The sequence below is a fragment of the Antedon bifida genome, chromosome 4 (genome assembly GCF_963402885.1).
Source record: "Antedon bifida chromosome 4, ecAntBifi1.1, whole genome shotgun sequence".
NCBI lineage: Eukaryota > Metazoa > Echinodermata > Crinoidea > Comatulida > Antedonidae > Antedon > Antedon bifida.
Window position 1 is genome coordinate 5,229,176 of NC_136229.1, and position 21,055 is coordinate 5,250,230.

The 21,055-nt window shown below is 33.6% G+C and overlaps 3 protein-coding genes across 4 annotated transcripts; 2 read left to right on the forward strand and 1 right to left on the reverse strand.

Moving 5' to 3' along the window:
* The first annotated feature begins 352 nt into the window (after positions 1–352).
* LOC144841446 (polyunsaturated fatty acid 5-lipoxygenase-like) lies at positions 353–7,329 on the forward strand. The gene is made up of 11 exons (XM_078697777.1): positions 353–838; positions 1,231–1,275; positions 1,425–1,550; positions 1,949–2,055; positions 2,775–2,904; positions 3,918–4,013; positions 4,256–4,470; positions 4,631–4,890; positions 6,089–6,354; positions 6,458–6,621; positions 7,123–7,329. Exons 1-11 carry the CDS (start codon positions 353–355, stop codon positions 7,235–7,237), a joined length of 2,010 nt encoding a protein of 669 aa, XP_078553903.1. The 3' UTR covers positions 7,238–7,329.
* A 1,225-nt stretch (positions 7,330–8,554) lies between these two features.
* On the forward strand, positions 8,555–16,926 carry LOC144841382 (polyunsaturated fatty acid 5-lipoxygenase-like). Of its 2 annotated transcripts, none has more exons than XM_078697702.1 (12): positions 8,555–8,686; positions 9,136–9,658; positions 10,745–10,789; positions 10,950–11,075; positions 11,241–11,338; positions 12,121–12,250; positions 12,665–12,760; positions 13,022–13,236; positions 13,858–14,117; positions 14,760–15,025; positions 15,149–15,331; positions 15,862–16,926. In XM_078697702.1, exons 2-11 carry the CDS (start codon positions 9,137–9,139, stop codon positions 15,317–15,319), a joined length of 1,929 nt encoding a protein of 642 aa, XP_078553828.1. In that variant the 5' UTR covers positions 8,555–8,686; position 9,136; the 3' UTR covers positions 15,320–15,331; positions 15,862–16,926. The 2 variants fall into 2 exon arrangements, with proteins under 2 accessions (XP_078553828.1, XP_078553827.1); XM_078697701.1 differs by having other exon boundaries at positions 15,149–15,315; positions 15,851–16,926.
* On the reverse strand, positions 16,876–19,114 carry LOC144841383 (adenosine receptor A3-like). The gene is made up of 3 exons (XM_078697703.1): positions 18,324–19,114; positions 17,513–17,705; positions 16,876–16,994 (listed from the first exon to the last, which is right to left on the reverse strand). Exons 1-3 carry the CDS (start codon positions 19,083–19,085, stop codon positions 16,876–16,878), a joined length of 1,074 nt encoding a protein of 357 aa, XP_078553829.1. The 5' UTR covers positions 19,086–19,114.
* Between the last annotated feature and the right edge of the window lie 1,941 nt (positions 19,115–21,055).

The following is a 21,055-nucleotide window of genomic DNA, read 5'->3' on the forward strand; positions in this document are numbered from 1 at the left end:
CAAACGGGATTTCACGTCTATAGACATCGTTTTGTGTTCTAGCGACGACTTCAGCTTGTTATATGCCATAGCTGCTAGTGATTTTCTTCTTTTAATGTCTTTTTCTGTGTCCAAGTTACTACCGAGGTATTTGCATTCTTCCCATTTACTATCGGTATTTCTTCCTATTAGGTATTCTTCTGTTTTACTTTCGTTTATCTTTAGATTGAATTCTGCTAATTTCTCTGTTACATTTTTCTTTATTTTAGTAATGTGTTCTTTTGAGTCGCTAATAAATGAAATGTCATCTGCATACTGCATCTGGATATTAAGCTGTTGTATAGGCCTAATTATAACTAGCTTAATCTTTAGCATGGGATTATTTCACCATACCGACCGTATCCAGACCAGTTACAACATTATCGTCAAAACAGGCGATCATAAAGGATGGTCAAAACATGCCATCTATGCCAAACTCACCAACGACGAAGGCTACCAATCAGAGAAAATCAAGTTGGGTTGTACATGGAAAAAGGACTTTCATGCAGGTAGTACCGACATATTTCCAGTTAAGGATCTCAAAAATTTTGGACACATTAATGAGCTGGAATTATGGCGCTCCGGTTCAGTATCTGATAGCTGGTACTGTGAATGGATAAAGGTGGAAGATAATGACAACAGTATGACGTTTGTATTTCCAATAAATCGTTGGATGTCCTCGGGGTTCAACATGATGTTTCAACAATACGATTGTCAGCTACCGCAATTCGCCAAATTTGCAGAGCAGCGAAGATTAGAACTTGCCAATAAACGAAAAACATACGCATTTGCTCAACAGGTACCAGGTCTGCCATGCCAGGTTAGAATTATTCATGTTCACTTATTTGTTTATGTCGGCCTAGCGACAAATGACAGGCTACAGTTCGAATAATCTATCGCTTTTGATTGGTCAGATCACTTGCGTTGCTCTAAAGCTCTGTCTACACTAGCAAACGTTATGTGACAAAACAAATGTGATGTGCCCATATATGGACACGATAACGTCAAATGTTTGGCACATCACACGCTTTTTGTCAAACTAGTTTGATAGTGTAGATGTTATCTTATAATATAATAGTTCAATAATATTGTTTATGAAAATATTGAGTTGAAACAAATAATAATAAAACTCATTATTTTGTCCTACTTAGTGTCACAGGTTGTTTCAGGTAGCAAAGAATGAATATATTTTGTGTTGTACTTTACTTACAGGTGATTGACAGACCAGAGAGTGAGAAGTTTTCTAATGACTACTTAGTAAGATTACATTTCTTATTTATTTTTCGTGTTCAGATTTGAATTTAACTTCAATTATTCCACTTACAATTAAAATTATTGATCATTTAACCTAGAGTATATTCAGAATTCTATTCATTCTACTTTATAAGTTGTATTGTTTGTTTTAGTGGGATATTGGTTCTCATACGGCTGTAGACATAATATATGGAATAGTTATTGATTTAACAACCCGACATTGGAAAACCCTAGATGATATGAGTAACATCTACGGCAAGAAATTTCCTGTTCCTAAAGTAAGTAAACTGATTATAACTTTTTTGCGGAACTAAGATTCCGACTTAATTACGGTATAAGTTATGGCACACGCCAACATATTTTTCTTTCAGGAATATTAAACTATCGCCGTTTCGAATCTCTATACCTCTGACGTATTATAACAATTAATTAATTGATTTTAAAAATTATTATTTGTATGCCTACATTTGTTTTAGAATTTAGTAGCTCATCTCTGATGACCAATGTATAATGTAAGTTATGGATAGGGTATGACAGTGATCTGACATCATAATGTCCATATATGGCCACACCACATTTTCTTTTAGTTTATAGTGTCTTCAATAACAAATATCACTTTTAATTCGTCAACGTCACAGATTAAAATCTATTTTAAGTTATTATTTTGTATAATAAGGTCTTACAGGGAATGAACATCTGGAGATCAGATTTTGAATTTGGAAATCAACGTTTAACAGGATGCAATCCACGATTAATTCGACTATGTACGGAAATCCCAGAAAAGTAGGTGACCTACTCTCATTTCTGTATCTCTTGACGTCATCCTTCTTTTTTTGACTTCCTAGTCTTCTTCTTCCAGTTCTTTGTTTTTATTTATTTCCACCTATTGTCAGTTATTCGTATTATGTATCCTGTCCGCATTATTTTTTTTCCTATGAGGTTATGGCAGAAATCATGAATAATTCATTACTTTATTTTCTATTATAAAGAATTCATCAAGATAGCTAATCTACTTCCTAAATACTAAACCTAACCCTCTAAATAATCTCTCTCAACTATTAAAAATAAACATGTTCTTGAAAGACCTCGAACCGAGGGCTCCGGTGTAATAGGTTAAAGCCTTCACTAGACCAAACATTTCGGTTGGCAAAGGCTGTTTGCACAATAATTATTAAATCTCTCAGCATGCTTATATAGCGCCCTCTATAATATCCCATATTATGTCATAATTATTCTAATAAATTATTCATGTTTTCTGCCTTAGTATCATAGGGAAAAAAATGCATCCTCCCCATTTTCATCTCATTTCTTAATTTTGTTCTAAAATGTCTTTAACTTACGTTATTTTCTTTCACATATGACATGTTCAAATATACCCAAAAAAAACTTTCTCTCGATTATTTAAAATTCTTCTCTGGACGGCTCTTTTTCGTATAGTATTATATCTATAACTGTGGCATTTGTTTTTGAATTATTAATTTGTGTTTGTATTTGCATCAAAGCTTGGCAGTCACCAGTGGGATGCTAGATCTTGCAGGATTGACAATAGAACAGGCTATAGAAAAGAAGCGATTGTTCATTGTGGATCTTAAAATTACACAACACAGAAGCGAAGACGACCACCTCGATCGGGTAAAATACAATATTATATAACACCTAAATAAATTCCTGTCATTTGATCGGACGATTGTGGGTCACATGGCGTGCAATAGTACGTACTATTAAACGATCGTTTGATAGTACTTTTTAAACATTTGGCCTGTTAGTATTAGTCTAGGCCTAGGCCTTGCTATAATATATCATGTTTTAGTAAGACTTTGGTTAAAGACCGTACGTACACTCTTCATTATTTATAACTTAATAATAGGAAATAGTTATCATAATTTGTTTGATTGTAACGGTACAGTCTATAATTAAATTAATTAAATGGGTTAGGGGAGGGAAAATAACCTGCGACTCGCAGCCTACTGGACCGAATTGCGTGGACGACAAATACCACAACTTTCTACTCCCTATGGATCCCTTCGTGTCGAATGCTGCCACCAAACGGGGGCTGAATGGACCAGTACACCGGGGTAACCCCCTAATCAAAGATGTACTGGGTTTTTTTAACTGCACACGAGCCAGATGTGTACACTTGACCTCCAGTTTTAAGTCCTTATCTGAAAAGACTTGTTCTAACACCAGAACAATGGTCGAGGAGTGACTTGAACCTGTGACGATTGTATACAGTAGCTATGGTTTGCGGCGCCACTCGGCCACTCGATTCTAAATGACATAATTGTTGATTATTGAAATTTATATTATTCAATTAAGTTAAAAAATAACATTTTTACACTAAAAGGAAAAATCCTAAACAAATTTAAAATCAAATTCATTGAAATGTCTATACACAGTTTGAATAAGAATAATAACTGCCCTTTAATTTGTCCTTTTGACTTTTTATTTTTTAATATTTTAGGTTTTTTTCTTTAAAATTCAAATAAACTAAATCACTTTTTGGAAATTGCATTGTACCTTTGTCAATTCAACTTGTTTCTATGTAAATTATCTTTAATAACTAGTTTGGAAAATCAAAATAACCATTCGGTTCTAAGCATTGAAACCTAAACTTGTATTCGTTCTTGCTTCATATCTTTTTATAGATCTGTAGCCCAATAGCTCTGTTTTTTGTCAACGATGAGTCAAATCTGCTGCCTGTTGCAATCCAGCTATTCCAGACCAAGGGAGACGATAATCCGGTAAAAGAACATGATCATGAATTTCAGCAGAATAAACATATACATCATATTACAACTAAAAGTGAACTCGTTTAAATGAATTAGACGTGTATTTTAACATTTTCACTTGTATTTTTGAGTGACACTTTTGGCGCCCCATACACCGATGGATGGACCGAAGCGGTGCAGTACGTTCAAAACATGAGTTCCTGTGTGCGTGGATATCTTCTCTTACCACTATCATTGTTGTTTTCCTTTCATAGGTGTTCCTTCCAACGGATGATAATAACACGTGGATGTTGGCTAAGATGTGGTTCAACAATGCTGACGCGTCATACCATCAATCTTCAGCACATCTTGGAATGACGCATCTTTTGGTAGAAAGCTTTGCTGCAGCTACGCATTGCTGTCTTTCTCCATCTCATCCACTCTTCCGTCTTTTGGCGCCTCATTTTTTGTATCTCATGGCCATAAACGAGTACGTTACCTTTTTTATTCTTAATTTAGGCAAAGTGCCAACGTTTTTATTTTCTATCCAAAGTCTGATTTTATTAATCTTCATTTTTCATATTTTTGGGGGACACTACATCTTTAAAATCACAGTGGCTAATTAAATATTTTTGTTTTACTTTACTTAGTCTTGCATTAAAAGCCCTTATTAATCCGAATGGATGGGTCGACACGACAATGGCAGTTAAACGCCTTGGTATGTTTGAAATAATAAGACGACGATTTAAATCATGGCAACTGTGTATTGACGGAACCTTTCCAAAGGAACTTGAATCCCGTGGCCTCAGTGACCCAACAGTACTACCAAAGTATTACTATAGAGATGATGGCCTGCTACTCTGGAACGCTATTTATAAATATGTCTCCAAAGTCGTTGACGGCCACTATGGTGTGTACATTTTGTTTAAGCCTATAATTAGTAAAAGACATTGTCTGAGATGTATGTAAGTACTATATGAGAAATGTCCGTAATCAATGGAGTTTAAGTAATAAATAATAATAGTGTAATGCTGTTATGCATATTATCATGTTAGGTCTTCCTACTGCAACGCCTGGCAATAGGGATCTTTCGCAGGAGCACGTCGTAAACGTTAACTTTAAAGGATAAATTGACCGAGGACCATATTTTAACAACGTATTAGGGATGTACATATGATTTCAGAACCATCGCGAACTTAAGGATATCGCCGCACGCGCTCGCCGTACAGCCGTCGCAATGCACCTGTGACGTCACAGCAATTTACGGCGACGGCTGTACGGCGAGCGCGTGCGGCGATATCCTTAATCTCGCGATGGTTCTGAAATCATATGTACATCCCTAATACGTTGTAAAAATATGGTCCTCGGTCAAGTAATAGATAACGTCAACATCCTACTCATTTGCATAACAACGTAGATGCGTTAACGTATTTGTTCGTCTTTTTTATTTCGCGCTTCGACAACGGGAAGTGTAGAACGCAAACGCATGTGTCGCTCACGCAACATACGTCGCTCGTCGTATTAAAGATTGTATAGCACCGTAGCGGCGCTATACAATCTTTGCTCGTATTATTAAAGCAAATCATGGAATACCTTTGGCCTAGAGACTAGGCCTAGCTCGGCAAGTTTAATAATGCATTATGGTTGATTATTGTTTGGCTTAAAATATAAACTTTAAATGTGCCATTTGTTTTCTTAATATTTTGCAAAATGTTCTTCCATGTTTCGATACCCTTCGGTTAAAATTTTTGATTGACGTTATTTTTTCAGAAATAAGGTTCTCGACGTGACGTAACTAAATTTGTTCGTATGCTTGCGCACGTGCAGACCTTTTTGTTTAAAACATGAGCGGAGGTTGTGCATTGCATGTTGGGAAATAGCGTTAAGGTTATATTAACGTTAACGTGCTCCTGCGGAAGCTCTCTTCTTTGTTGCAAGCATAAACCTGACCGTTTGATGACAACAAACACTGAACATCTTCTTGATAGATAGATGAAAACGTGTGCTAAGAATCATTTAATATGTGAAATTACCATTTTAAAAAAGAAATTGCATTTTTCGAATTTCAAACACTGAATCTTTAAAATTCAAATATTGATTTATTTTAGATCATCCAGAAAACATTTCTGGCGATTTTGAGTTACAAAAATGGCACAGAGTTCTTTCATCTCCAGTAGACGATTGGGGTTGTGCCATCCAGGGAATACCAGGAGACGGTTCCTTCAAAACTAAAGAAGATATTACACTGACTGTTACATCTGTTATATTTACCAGCAGCGTGGAACATGCTGCGGTAAACTTTGGGCAGTACGATAACTATGGATTTCCCCCACACTACCCCGGGTATCTCAAAGGAGAACCACCTAAAAATAAGGTAAATGCGATTTATATTTCCAGGACCTGGGCGATATTCATAACATGGTTATTCTTTGTTAAAATGTCATCACTGTTCAAAGTTTGTTAAATTATTTTTTTAGAATGCTAAGACAGAAAATGACATATTCAACGCCTTGCCAGATAAACATCACGCTTTGAGTATGATAGAGATTACGAAAGTGTTGAGTATGAAGGCGACACAAGGATTGGGTGATTTTGAAGTACAATACCAGTTTGATCCAATTGGAACCGAGGCGGTGAAGCAGTAAGTTAAAATTAGATTTACCTTATTAAGTTAATACATAACCTCCTAACTTAAGGGTCTACACTATCAAACTAGTTGAACAAAAAAGTGTGATGTGCCCAAATAATGATAGTGATATGCCCAAATAAAGTAGTGATATGACACCGTCATGTCCACATGGGCACATAACATTTTGTTATCACATACAGTTTAATAGTGTACACAGACTTTTATATTATTATTATTGATATGTAACATTTGTGGGCTGCTGTCATCCCGACGTAGAGTTTCAATAATATCCGATTCACACGTACAGGGTCCAGCCGGTAAAGATATCGTGTGAAAGCGTTGTAACTCGATAAGATTATTCCGGGAGCATATAGTCCAATTATGTTGTTAAATTTGTTTTGTATACGTGTGAATCGGGCTTAAACATTCAACAAACAGTGAGTTGTCGCTATCAGCAGTATGTATATGATTCATATACTTACAAATTTAATCATTTCATTTGTCCCGTTTTAGATTTATTGAAGAATTGAAAGAGGTTGGAGAAACTATCAATAAGAGGAACAAGGACCGGGAAGAGGAGTATACATACCTGTATCCTCCAAACGTCCCAAACGCAATTAGTATTTAGATTGAGAATTAATAACGTTTTGGCGTCAACCATTGTCTCAATCAAACTGTTTTCATCTTTGTTTCGAGTAAAATGCAACCTTTTCTGCTTGGTTGTTTATAAAGCAGTTCATGGCACATTTAAACAATTATATTCTAGCTAGAAAACGATACCGGTAACGGAATTATAACCAAGATGATTTTTTTTTGTCGGTAAATGTGGGAAACTAATATTCATTTAAAATAAGTGTCATTTCTTTACTTTACATCAAACATATTTCCTTAACTGTATAAATGGTGTTCTTCTCTTATCTAAACAAAAATACTAATTTTAATTCATTTTACCTTATTACATTATTTAGTTACTTACGGTAATTATTAGGTAATACAATAATATAATATTCTTCAAATGGTGTTATGTTCTCTGAAGAATTCTACCGAATTGGTGATCGAGTGTATTAATATTTTTTTAAACATCTTTTGTAAATAAATAAAACTGTTGATATAGGCCTATATATATTAATAAAAATATCTTTTTTTACTTAATCTGAAGTGTCATAAATTAGTCACGTTGTTAGCAAATAAATTTTCCTCGAGTTCAGGTTGTCTGCGAGTGCTTTCTCTTTTTCTTGTTGTTTGGTAAGTTGATGATGAAAGAACAGATAAATCATCTTCTTCTTCTTCTCGCGCATATTATTTATTGGATCGGATCATCAAACAAAATTTTTATAAATAATTATTGATATAGTTATTGAATATAATGCTGAAAATATTGCTTACTGACGATGGAAATTGTATACATAAAATTGACAATTACGATGATTTGATGATGATATAAAGAAAATCTGTTATATTATTTCATAAACAAGTAGGCCTAAAGGGATTTGTTTATCAATAGAGATGTTTATCAATAGACAAAATTCGTTTAAAGATCATTGTGAAATTAATTATTAGCATCAAAGTAACAAAATGTTACTATGACAATCGAATTTAAATACTTTTAGAAAATTAAATGTAGGCGATTTATTTCTTTTATTTAAAATATTTATTCTGTTTAAAAGACTTATAGGCCTAGGCCCCATAATAGAACCCATGTAATAAAAATGTATTATTTCATAAACAGATTATCGGATATCTATAACAAAAGCTGTTTTAGATACCATTTAGACATGGATTGCTTATCAACGGGTAAACATGTTCTAATGTATCCATGGTACTGTAACAATGGGTATACTGATGCCAGGTAGTTAAGTTAATTCTAATGTTATTCTTGTTTAATGAACCATATACGCCTAACCCTATATGTATTCCATTTCATATTCGGTCTTTACATTATCAGTGAATTCTTAGTATTAAAATAATCGATAATCCGAGCCAACGTTGCATTTTGTTTATTACATTGGTTACCGGGTACCGTGAACAGTTACCTCACTCTCACTCTCCGTGTAATCTTTATTGAAAGTTACTTAAGGTAAGTGCAATCTAACGTTTATTACATTGGATGTTATAATGTTAGCACTCGAAATTCACGCGAAAATACGTATGATCGCTACACGATATTTGCCTATGATCAGTAGATTTTTACAATTCCTTGTTGACATTATTGTAATGATATCTAAAATTAGCCAAACTAATGCCTGCAGGAAAGCATTTATTCACAAATCACAAATACGATATGTCTATGTGACTAAGAGAGAATATGCCTTCTCTTTTTCTTTTTTGATAATACAATGTAGCAAATGTATATCTTAAAATAATGTTACATCAAAACGAAATGAAGTGGGACGAGCCGATAAAAGACAAAAAAAAAGTGTTTTCAATTCTCCCAGTTTAACTAAAAGATAGTTAATACCTCGAGGAGTGTACGAGTGGTTAAATCCATATAGGACTATGCCTAATTATAACTAGCTTAATTTTTAGCATGGGTTGCGCTAGTTCATCAAATACTCAGACGACACCAACATTTGACCATACCGACGGTATCAAGACCAGTTACAGCATTATCGTCAAAACAGGCGATCATAAAGGATTGTTAACATATGCGAACATCTACGCCAAACTCATCAATGACAAAGGCCGACAGTCAGACGAAATCCATTTGGATTGTACATGGAAAAAAAACTTTGATGCAGGTAGTACCGACATATTTCCAGTTAAGGATCTCAAAAATTTTGGAAAAATTAATGAGCTGGAATTATGGCGCTTCGGTTTAGTAGTTGATAGCTGGTACTGTGAATGGATAAAGGTGAAAGATAACGACACAAATATGACGTATACATTTCCAATAAATCGTTGGATGTCCTTTGGGTTCAACATGATGTTTGAAAAATACGATTGTCAGCTACCGCAATTCGCCAAATTTGCAGAGCAGCGGAGATTAGAACTTGCCGAAAAACGAAAAACATACGCATTTGCTCAGTCGATACCAGGTCTGCCATGCCAGGTTAGAATTATTCATGTTCACTTATTTGTATATGTCGGCCTATCGAGTTGACAAAATGACAAGCTACAGTTCGAATAATCTATCGCTATTGATTGGTCAGATCACTTGCGTTGCTCTAAAGCTCTGTCTATAATATGGTGTTCTGTGGTGTGACGTCACAACGATAGATGGCGCTGCGTGGTTGCTAGCCAACCAAAAAATGCGTTCAACACTACCACTGTGTTGATAAACTATCTGTATTTCAAATTTTGTATCTAATTAGCTTTATTACCTCCGCCAAGGAGGTTATGTTTTCACCCCTGTATGTTTGTGTGTGTGTGTGTGTGTTTGTGTGTGTGTCTGTGAACAGCCTGGAGGCCACAGTTTTTATCCGATTCTCACCAAATTTGGCAACAATGATCTATGCCCCAAAAGCTCGGACGAGTTCGAATTTGAGTGGAAAAGGTCATAGGTCAAGGTCACAACTAACAAAAAACTATTTTACTGCCTAGAGACCACAGTTTTTATCCGATTCTCACCAAACTTAGCCACAATGATCAATGACACATCATATAATTGTGGTTAAATTTTGAAGGGTCAGGGTCAAAGATCAAGGTCCACACAAAAAAAAATAAAAAAAAAAAAAAAAACCTCAGTGGGACTTGAACCAGCGATCTCAACTGTGAGAGGCTGGATACATAACCATTACACCACACTGTCATTCACAACTTTGTAGTGTGTAGTTAGCATATTTACACTTAGAACTAATAAAAAAAAAATTAAAAAAAAAAATATTCAGGGGGCATTTTATGTAGGGGAATTTTACAGTAGGCGGAGGTTTGTACTCTCGGAGTACCCTTTAGTTTTTTTTATAAAATTAAACTGTAGTTGAAGAATAAATATATTATTAAAAACAATTTAGTGATCTTTTGAAATGTTCGCTTTAGTTTAATTAATATTGTTTATGAAAATATTGAGTTGAAACAAATAATAATAAAACTCATTATTTTGTCCTAATTAATAATTAATTATTAACTATAATATAGTCACAATGGGTAGGTTTCAGGTAGCAAAGAATGAATATGTTGTGTTGTACTTTACTTACAGGTAATTGACAGACCAGAGAGTGAGAAGTTTTCTAATGACTACTTAGTAAGATTACATTTCTTATTTATTTTTCGTGTTCAGATTTGAATTTAACTTAAATTTAAGTTGTGTTACTCCACTTACAAATACAATTATTGATCATTTACCATAGAGTATATTCAGAATTCTATTCATTCTACTTTATAAGTTGTATTGTTTGTTTTAGTGGGATATTGGTTCTCACCTAGGTGCAGACAAAATAGATGGCGCATTTATTAATTTTATAACCTCAAAATGGAAAAGCCTAGATGAGATGAGTAACATCTACGGCAAGTCATTTCCTGTTCCTGAAGTGAGTAAACTGAGTTTATTTTAAGATTAAAATACGGTATAAGTTATGGCACGCCAACATATTTTTCTTTCAGGAATATTAAACTATCGCCGTCTAGAACCTAACTATACCTCTGAGGCATTTTAACATGTTTTTATTTTTGACAAATAATTATTATGTGTACAGGGAATGCACAACTGGAGATCAGATTTTGAATTTGGAAAGCAGCGTTTAACAGGATGCAATCCACGATTAATTCGACTATGTAAGGACATCCCAGAAAAGTAGGTTTTTATTATCATTTATTATTTTATTTATTTTATTAAAACATATTTAGGCAGGATAACATAATTCAGAAAAGAAAAGATCACAAAATGTCTCTTTTCAATATGGTCCTGCAATGAAACAACTTTAAAAAAAAACACAAGAAAAATAGAAAAAAATAAGACAATCAGTGAATATAGAACGTTAATAAAAATACGTGTGGAAATACAATTTTTCTTTTAAGAAATGCTTTTTATAATTAATTTTAAAACTATTTACAGACAAACTATCTTGAATTTTTACAGGGATCTTATTCCAAGCTTTTGCTCCTGCAATCTTTAGCGATCCGTTCATTAATACGCAATTTGGCATCATCATGATCATCATAGGTTATGTCATCATCTGCTGGATGTAACTCTCCTCCAGCATATTTCATGTCCTTTTCACTGCAGTTTTGAGCAGTTCTATTCTCCACTTTTCTCTCATCTTTTTCGTCTTCTTCTTTTCCTCTTCAATTCTTGGTTACCATTATGTGACTCTTTCAGTTATTCGTATTATGTGTCTTACCCATCTAAATTTCATTTCTTCTAAAATTTCTTAAACTTTGGGTTATATTTTCTGTGACAGATGAAATTAGAAAACTTTCTCTCGATTTCTATTTCTTCTTGATTCCTTCTTGGACGGTTCATTTTTGTTAGGACTTTATTATTACTGTATAATTAGTAGACCTATAATTCATATATTATTTTTATTATATTATTTTTTTTAAACTTATTCATTTGTGTTTGTATTTGCATGAAAGCTTGGCGGTCACCAATGGGATGCTAGATCTTGCAGGATTGACAATAGAACAGGCTATAGAAAAGAAGCGATTGTTCATTGTGGATCTTAAAATTACACAACACAGAAGCGAAGACGACCACCTCGATCAGGTAAAATATACAATAATTTTATCAAGTTTTAGTAAGTACGTTAACTATCGAATAAACTCGGCGGCTGTTGGGATAGCGACAGTTCGAATAATATATCGCTTGATTGTAAACTCGCTTTGCGTTACGCATTCCTAGTCCTAGTGGGAACCAAGCTTAAGCAACACGCCCTCATGCTTAATGACCTACTAAATTTGAAATCAGACGTATAACCTAATCATTGGGAAATCGTTATCTAAATTTGACGTTTTGCAACTTGTTACTTACAAAATTAAACCAGATCATTCATTGTCCTAAGTGGTTCTATAAAAAGATGATAAACATTGTACTACCTAGAGTTCGCGCGTCGAATGCATGTTCTCTCGTAAAAAAACCTAAACTTTCATTTATTCTTAATTGCTTCATATCTTTTTATAGATCTGTAGCCCAATAGCTCTGTTTTTTGTCAACGATGAGTCAAATCTGCTGCCTGTTGCAATCCAGCTATTCCAGACCAAGGGAGACGATAATCCGGTAAAAGAAAATGATTATGAATTTCAGCAGAATAAACATAACTTATACATAATCATATTACAACTGGAGTGAACTCGTTTACTTTAAATGTGAATTAGGCCTAGACGGGTATTTTAAATTTGCACTTGTATTTTTGAGTGAAACTTTTGCTGCGTATGGCGCTCCACACACCGATGGATGGACCGAAATGGTGCAGTCAATTCCAAGCAGTTTCGGTGCGCAGAGATCTTCTCTTTCATTGTTGTTTTCTTTTCATCATAGGTGTTCCTTCCAACGGATGATGAATATACGTGGATGTTGGCCAAGATGTGGTTCAACAATGCTGACGCGTCATACCATCAATCTTCAGCACATCTTGGAATGACGCATCTTTTGGCAGCAAGCTTTGCTGTAGCTACGCATTGCTGTCTTTCTCCATCTCATCCTCTCTTCCGTCTATTGGCGCCTCATTTTTTGTATCTCATGGCAATAAACGAGTACGTTACCTTTTTTTATTCTTAATTTAGGCAAATTGCCAAGGATAACCACAAATGAATTCATTCACTATCCTTCTCAAAGGTGGCAAGATAAACATATACACAAGATGCTCTACATAAACCTCTTCTTATGTGATACATTTCTCTTTCAGCACATTTTCTGTGATTTCAACGAAAATTGTTTCGTTCGATTGTGTACAGACCTTTTATAAAATTAATTATTGTGGGCCAAAATCTCACCTCTCCTTGGTAGGCCTACTTACAGATATTTTTCCCTGACAAATATGTTGTTGAATATAAAAAATGTTAATTTTACATAATAGATAGGCCTATTCATTTGGATTTTTAAAAAATAATTATTTACCTGGAAAAAAAATTAATAATAGTAATTTAAAGCAAAAAATAGTCATATTTTGGCTACCAGAGCCAATGGAGTTTGAATTCAATTGTTTTGTCTTTTTATATGGAAAACGTTTTTGTTTTCTATAAAAGTGATTAACTTTGAACTACACAGAAAGGCCTATTCAAAGTCTGATTTTATTAATCTTTTTTTTTTAGTTTTTTGGGGACACTACATCTTTAAAATCACAATGGTTAATTAAATATTTTTGTTTTACTTAGCCTTGCATTAAAAGCCCTTATTAATTCGGGTGGATGGGTCGACAAGACCATGTCAGTTGGACGTCTCGGTATGTTTGAAATAATAAGACGACGATTTAAATCATGGCAACTGTGTATTGACGGAACTTTTCCAAAGGAACTTGAATCCCGTGGCCTCAGTGAACCAAAAGTACTACCAAAGTATTACTATAGAGATGATGGCCTGCTACTATGGAACGCTATTTATAAATATGTCTCCAAAGTCGTTGACGGCCACTATGGTGTGTACATTTTTTATTATAGGCCTATATTAATTTTAGTAAAATAAATCTCTGGGGTCAATGGAGAAATAATTACCATTGTCTAGCCTGGTTTTAGAGGACCAGTATTCCATTCATAATAGGCCTACTGTTGCACATTAAAAAATGCCTGCATACTGATGAAGGGATTCTTTGGGGACATTTATTTGTTGTTAAACAAATTATTATTACTTACAATTTAACCATTACATAGCGCCCATTTCTAAGCTCGTAATCAGCGTCACTTCACAACTGTCATAACAATTTTTAAATAAACATTCTTTTAATTTTTAAACTGATTAAGCATTATCATAAACCTGACAGTTTGATGACACCTAATACACATACTTTTCTAACTACAGACAGAGAAACAGCAAGGTACAACGGGTTGATCGTACACATGTTACAGAATACATTTTCTCCAAAAAGCCAGAAATATTCCTGTCTGTAGAGCCCAAACAGTCTTTATATCGCCTGTTTATTGCTGATAACAGCAAAAAGATAACTTTAAACGTCTGCTAATCAACATTTAATAGAAAAAAATACAATCTTAAAAACTTATTAACATTTTTGAATTCCAGAAGTACCGTAACACTTTAAATTTCAAAGATTAATTTATTTTAGACCAACCAGAAAACATTTCTGGAGATTTTGAATTACAAGACTGGCACAGAGTTCTTTCATCACCAGTAGAAGAACAAGGTTGTGCCATCCAGGGAATACCAGGAGACGGTTCCTTCAAAACTAAAGAAGACATTACACTGACTGTTGCATCTGCTATATTTACCAGCAGTGTGGAACACGCTGCGGTAAACTTTGGGCAGTACGATAGCTATGGGTTTCCCCCATACTACCCGGCATCACTCAATGGAGAACCACCTAAAAATAAGGTAAATTTTATTTTTATTTTCAGGTCCTGGAGGAGGGGTGAGGTCAATTTTATTTATTCATAACATGGTTACTCTTTGTTAAAATTGCATCATTGTTCAAGGGTTGTTTAATTATTTTTTTAGAATGCTAAGACAACAGAAGAAGACATATTCAACGCCTTGCCAGATAAACATAAAACTTTAAGTGTTATGGAGATTACGAAAGTCTTGAGTATGAAGGCGACCAATGGATTGGGTGATTTTGAAGTACAATACCAGTTTGATCCAATTGGAAGCAAGGCGGTAAAGCAGTAAGTTAAAATTTTAGTTAACATATTAAGTTAGTGGGTAACCTCCTAACTTAAGTTCTGTCTACACTAACAAACTAGTTTGACAAAAAAGTATGTGTCCATCATGTCCATATGAGTACATAACATGTTTAGTCACATACAGTCTGATAGTGTACACAGAGCTTGATATTATTATTATTATTATTGATATGTAACATTTGCAAGTTGTCTTGTAAACACTGTCATCCCGACGTAGAATATCATTAATATCCGATTCACACATACAAGGTCCGGCCTGTAAAGATAAGTCGATGTAACATCGATGCAGCATGCGCGTATCTTCCTATACTATACAATGTGTGAAAGTATTGTAACTCGGTAAGATTATTCCGGGAGCATAGGCCTATAGTCCAATTATTTTGTTAAATTTGTTTTGTATACGTGTGAATCGGGTTTAAACATTCAACAACAAAAGTTGCTGGGTGGGTTATCGCCATCAGCAGTATGTATATGATTCATACTTACAAATGTAATCATTTCATTTGTCCCGTTTTAGATTTATTGAAGAAAGGAAATGGAGAAACTATCAATAAGAGGAACATGGACCGGGAAGAGGAGTACACATTCCTGTATCCTCCAAACGTCCCAAATGCAATTAGTATTTAGATTGAGAATTAAATAACGTTTTGGCGTCAGCAAATTTTTAGTCGCATGCAACGCTACTCTCTGCTCACTATGTCGGTCGGTCGGTAAACACTAACTCAAATTTGCGCACACGACTGCAGCCATGTATATTGCCTCGTTTCAACTCTTTTTTGAGTAAAATTCAACCTTTTCTGCTTGGTTGTTTATAAAGCAGCTGAGGACACATTTATACAATATATATTTGTAGTAACAAATTGGTCAATACTGTTGTCCAGTCATGTTTAAAAGGCTCAGAGCTATATTCTACATGGATGATGATACTGAGAGTATAATTTTTCTAATACTTGGAAATTTACTGATGCTTTTGTATTATTATGTCGAATTGTCTGTATATTTAATCTAAGATGTTTGTATTTTATTGTACACAGACACTGAGAGCATTGTGTTTTAAGTTTTGAACTTTACTGATGCTTTTGTTTTCTTTTGTATATTATGTATTTTCTATGGTGTAATGCTGAACCCAAAGACTATTGATTGATTGATTAGCTAGTAAGCGATAACGGAATTAAAACCAAAATTATTTATTTTTGTCGGTAAAAGTAGGACACTATTATTCATTTAAAATAAATGTCATTTTTTGACGTTACAGCAAACATATAACTATATAAACGGTGTTCTGCTCTTATCTAAACAAAAATGCTAATTTTAATTCATTTTTCCTTATTAAAATATTTAATTACTTAATTATTAGGGAATATTATTTCTTCAAATGGCGTTATGCTCTTCTCTGAAGAATTCTACCGAATTAATTGGTGATCGAGTGTATTTATATATATTTTTAAACATCTTTCGTAAATAAATAAAACTTTTGATATAGGCCTATATATGTTAATATAAAATATATAGGTAAGACATTTGTTTATTTATACTAAAGTGTCATAAATTAGTCACGTTGTTAGCAAATAAATTTTCCTCGAGTTCAGGTTGTCTGCGAGTGCTTTCTCTTTTTCTTGTTGTTTGGTAAGTTGATGATGAAAGAACAGATAAATCAGAACCTGAAATCATCAAAGCATAAAACAATACTTTTTAATATTATGATAATTTCTTCTTCTTCTACTATTAAATTGTCGCCTTCAACAAGCTGAAGATTTTGAAACTATGCCTACTATGAGGCCTACTAGAACGCCTATGGTAAAGTGCATCGATGCTATGGTTGGTTGACTTTGATATTAGTTAAATGGTTCATCTGGATCTATATAATGATTTGATAACAATTTCTTTTTGATGATCAAATATATATTTGACTCGCGCATAATTATATATTGAATTGAATCATCAACAAAAAAATTCTTATAAATAATTATTGATATAGTTATTGAATATGATGCTGAAAATATTGCTTACTGACGATGGAAATTGTATGCATAAATTTGATGATGATGATGATGATGATGACGATGATGATGGTGATGATGATGGTGATGAATAAAAAATGATTAATATCAATTTATATGATTTGGACGATAATAATGATAATGCAGTTTGAACCAATGTAATAATGTAGTAACTTTACCAAAGCAACGCATCCGTATTCCTAGTCGTTTGCACATCGCCGCCATTAGAATGATGTACCCGTTCCGATACTGCTTGCTAAGTGTGAGATACACAAATGGATTGACGAACCCGTTTATTGAGGTTGCCATGATACACAAAGATGCAACAGATTGCCTGATGTTTATACCAAATTGAACTAACGTCATTACACACTGCAAGAAAAAAATATTAATGTCAAAGCTGTTTACTGATTGCCGCAAGAAAGTCAAAATCTAAGACATTTTTTCATTTCATTTTCTCCATTATCCTACGCTAAGTGACTATACTATACTATATACTATAATACGTTTTCATTTTAATCGAATTTTATGAATTAGCCTGTGAATGGTTGGTATTTAATCAAATACCATAGAAAAGTCAAACTATAGAAAACACTGTCACATTTTAAACAAGACTAAACCTGTCACTAGGCCTAATTAGGTTAGGCAATCTAATCTAATCATTCAAGAACAACATGCAGTCTAACGCTTTGTCTACACTATCAAACGTTATGTGAAAAAATGTTATGTTATATGGACACGTCTATGTCATATCACTACCACATTTGGGCATATCGCTACCACATTTTGGGCTCATCGCACTTTTTGTCACATACATACTTTGATAGTGTAGACAGAGTTAATGCTTACTTGAACTTATATATTTGATATGATATTATTATTTGCTACATTATTTAAATGCAGAATTATCTTATCTTATTATGGTTAAATAAAATGAAGGAACCCCTAACATTTATTGATGATCATGCAACACAAGTTGTTCATACTTACCAACACAGGTAACCATGTGATATAAAACAAAATAGTGATCAGAATAACCATTTTTGTAAAGTCTCTCAGATGTTGTCGACTTAGACCAACGCTCGAGTTTCCAATTTCCAACATTCGTTTGTAGCGTAACAGATGACTAATCAACGATATATTACAAATGAGTACGATTAACATAGACACCCATCCTTCCAATATCAAAACACTCGGAAAAGCTTTTTTAGAATAAACCAACAGCAACCAAGACTTACACACCCTCAACGTAGCTTCGTCGACTGTCGACGTATTGCCAAGTTCCGATATAGTCAATACAGCGATTATAAAGGTGAATATATAAAGTCCTAAGACCGTTAGGTAGGTCCTCTTCTGAGAGCTCCATGTTTTGTATTTAAACGGAAAAACAACGCCAAGAAAACGTTCACATGACAATGTCATCACTACAAGCATTGCGGTATTTTGAAACCAGAAGACGAATAAATAATAAGATTTGCACACATTTTGGTTGTTTGTTCCAAACCTGGCTATCAACGTCACGAAAAGAGGTACAATTATGCATAACTGATCTGTCAAAGATAACGCTGCAATAAGTATATCAGTAGCAAGTCGTTTATTTCTTCTTTTCAGTTTGTAAACAACTAATATCGGTAGTATATTGAACACCAGAGAAAGTATATCCAGCGAGAGTGCCAAATAGGCCGGCCATTGCCGTTTTGACAACGGCGGACTGACCATTGTTGTGCTATAGAATTCTGTACTCATGTACATGATGTTGTAAAGTATCTGCAATTGTTAGGTCTATATATACGTCTGAAACAGAAAGTGAAGGTGATTTATTACGTTGATAATTATCCAATAATTTCATACAAACAACGGAACCATGCAAACTGTCAATCAAAACAAGTTTTTGAATTATGATGTTAAATATAAATAATGATTTCATAGCAAAACGCTAAGCATTAATTTATACTCTTTAATGCTTCATCAATTAAATAATTGATGTGTTTACATATATTCGTTTGGAATTCAAAACCTAATTGTCGCAAAGATACGCATTATATCACTTTAACTTCAGTTATTATGGGACATCAGATATGATTTATACAAGTTTGGTATTCCATAATCACTTTATTTATAGATGTCGAGCTAAGCAAAGCAACGCGTTATCATATTAAATACTGTTTCTAATCGACTGATGTAAAATAATGTAAAAGCTATATGAGCTTGTAATACAGAATGAAACGAAACAACCACGCCCAACCATTATCATGCAACTTGCATTCTATGAATATCAAAAGCTGCAGTACAATACACTTTTTTTAAATTGTAAACCTGGTTGAACTTTTTTATATATTCTTTTTTTCTGGGAAATTTTCAACACTTTGGATTACTCAATCAAAATACATGTCCTAAGTATTGTATTATATACTTATGATAATATTAACAGTTACTCTTTTGAATCATTCAGTTAAGTTATAGTTAAGTCGGTCATTTTTTTTTAAAGATGAACTTCTTATTCTGAATCTTTCAACCATAAATGTAACTAACTAAAGCTCTTTCTACAATACCAGACTTTATGTGACAAAAAATGTAATGTGCTCATATATGGACATGATGGTGCCATATCATTTAAGCATATTACTGCCATATTTGGGCACATCACACTTGTTTGTCAAACTAGTTGGATTGGATAGTGTAGATCGAGCTTAAGAAATACTGCATATCAGTGGTGGTTGTATACATACTACTGTATAATATTGCCCAGTATAATCATAGGAATATTTGATAATACAGCATTTCATTTGTATCACATGTGTTGCCTGTATTATATGTAACCGTAACGGTTAGGTTATGGATATGACAAATAATGTGAAACACATGTGATGTTGTATTACCAAATATTCTTAATGTTAAATAGGCCTAATGGAGAAATCTAGATACAGTATACCGAGAATCTATATGGTCATGGATGTTGTATTATCTGACCTACCTTTGATAAAAAGCATATGATTATCAATTGTGCTACTTTAATCATCCAACTTAAATATACGCTACCGTTTAGTGTTATCAGCCATTCATTGTCTGATGTAAAATTAATACCAAAGTATTCCTCGGCAATGGTAAGGCCAGGCGGAAATTTATATTTAAAAAAATGATGATCAGCAATTATTTGCGTGTCACATCGGTATAGCATTCGCCAACGTGATTTTATTTAGGAATACTTACAATCAATAATGTACAGCCAATACCATTATAGTAATAAATGCATCCAACTTAACAATAGGCATACGTACCTTATCAGGATTCACCTTTGTAACCAATATTAATCATCATAACGCAGTGTGTACGTACGACGGTCGGCACTCTTGCAATGAGTAACGTAATGTTTACTCTTCTGATGCAAAATAATGGTTTATTCCATTATTAATGTATTAAACAGGTCTTATAAAATTAATATACCATGTACATACACAGTTGACTATGTCCAGAGATGTAAAATTACACCCATGCGTTCCAAATATAGGCCTTAAATGAAAAATGAAATACTCGCGTATCTTTGAGGCATTTACACTTTCTTCTTTTTATTATATAATTATTTAAAAACATATTTAGAAAGGATAAAAACATATCAATGGTTTGCACCTGTTTTATATGGTCCTGTTTTTAGAGCATACATTAAAACAGTCATAAAAAGACATTAACAAACTTGCAATAAAACATTAAAATCACAATACAAA

Bases quoted from the DNA above. Each gene is read 5' to 3' on its own strand.
- LOC144841446 (XM_078697777.1), top strand. From the start codon at position 353: ATGGGATTATTTCACCATACCGACCGTATCCAGACCAGTTACAACATT. The intron at 1,276-1,424 runs GTAAGATTACAT...TGTTTGTTTTAG, and splicing joins AGTTTTCTAATGACTACTTA to TGGGATATTGGTTCTCATAC. The intron at 6,622-7,122 runs GTAAGTTAAAAT...GTCCCGTTTTAG, and splicing joins GGAACCGAGGCGGTGAAGCA to ATTTATTGAAGAATTGAAAG.
- LOC144841382 (XM_078697701.1), top strand. From the start codon at position 9,137: ATGGGTTGCGCTAGTTCATCAAATACTCAGACGACACCAACATTTGAC. The intron at 11,076-11,240 runs GTGAGTAAACTG...TTATGTGTACAG, and splicing joins AGTCATTTCCTGTTCCTGAA to GGAATGCACAACTGGAGATC. The intron at 15,026-15,148 runs GTAAATTTTATT...TTATTTTTTTAG, and splicing joins GAGAACCACCTAAAAATAAG to AATGCTAAGACAACAGAAGA.
- LOC144841383 (XM_078697703.1), bottom strand. From the start codon at position 19,085: ATGTACATGAGTACAGAATTCTATAGCACAACAATGGTCAGTCCGCCG. The intron at 17,706-18,323 runs GTAAGTATGAAC...TTTTTCTTGCAG, and splicing joins TCACATGGTTACCTGTGTTG to TGTGTAATGACGTTAGTTCA. The intron at 16,995-17,512 runs GTAAAGTTACTA...TGATGATTTCAG, and splicing joins AATACGGATGCGTTGCTTTG to GTTCTGATTTATCTGTTCTT.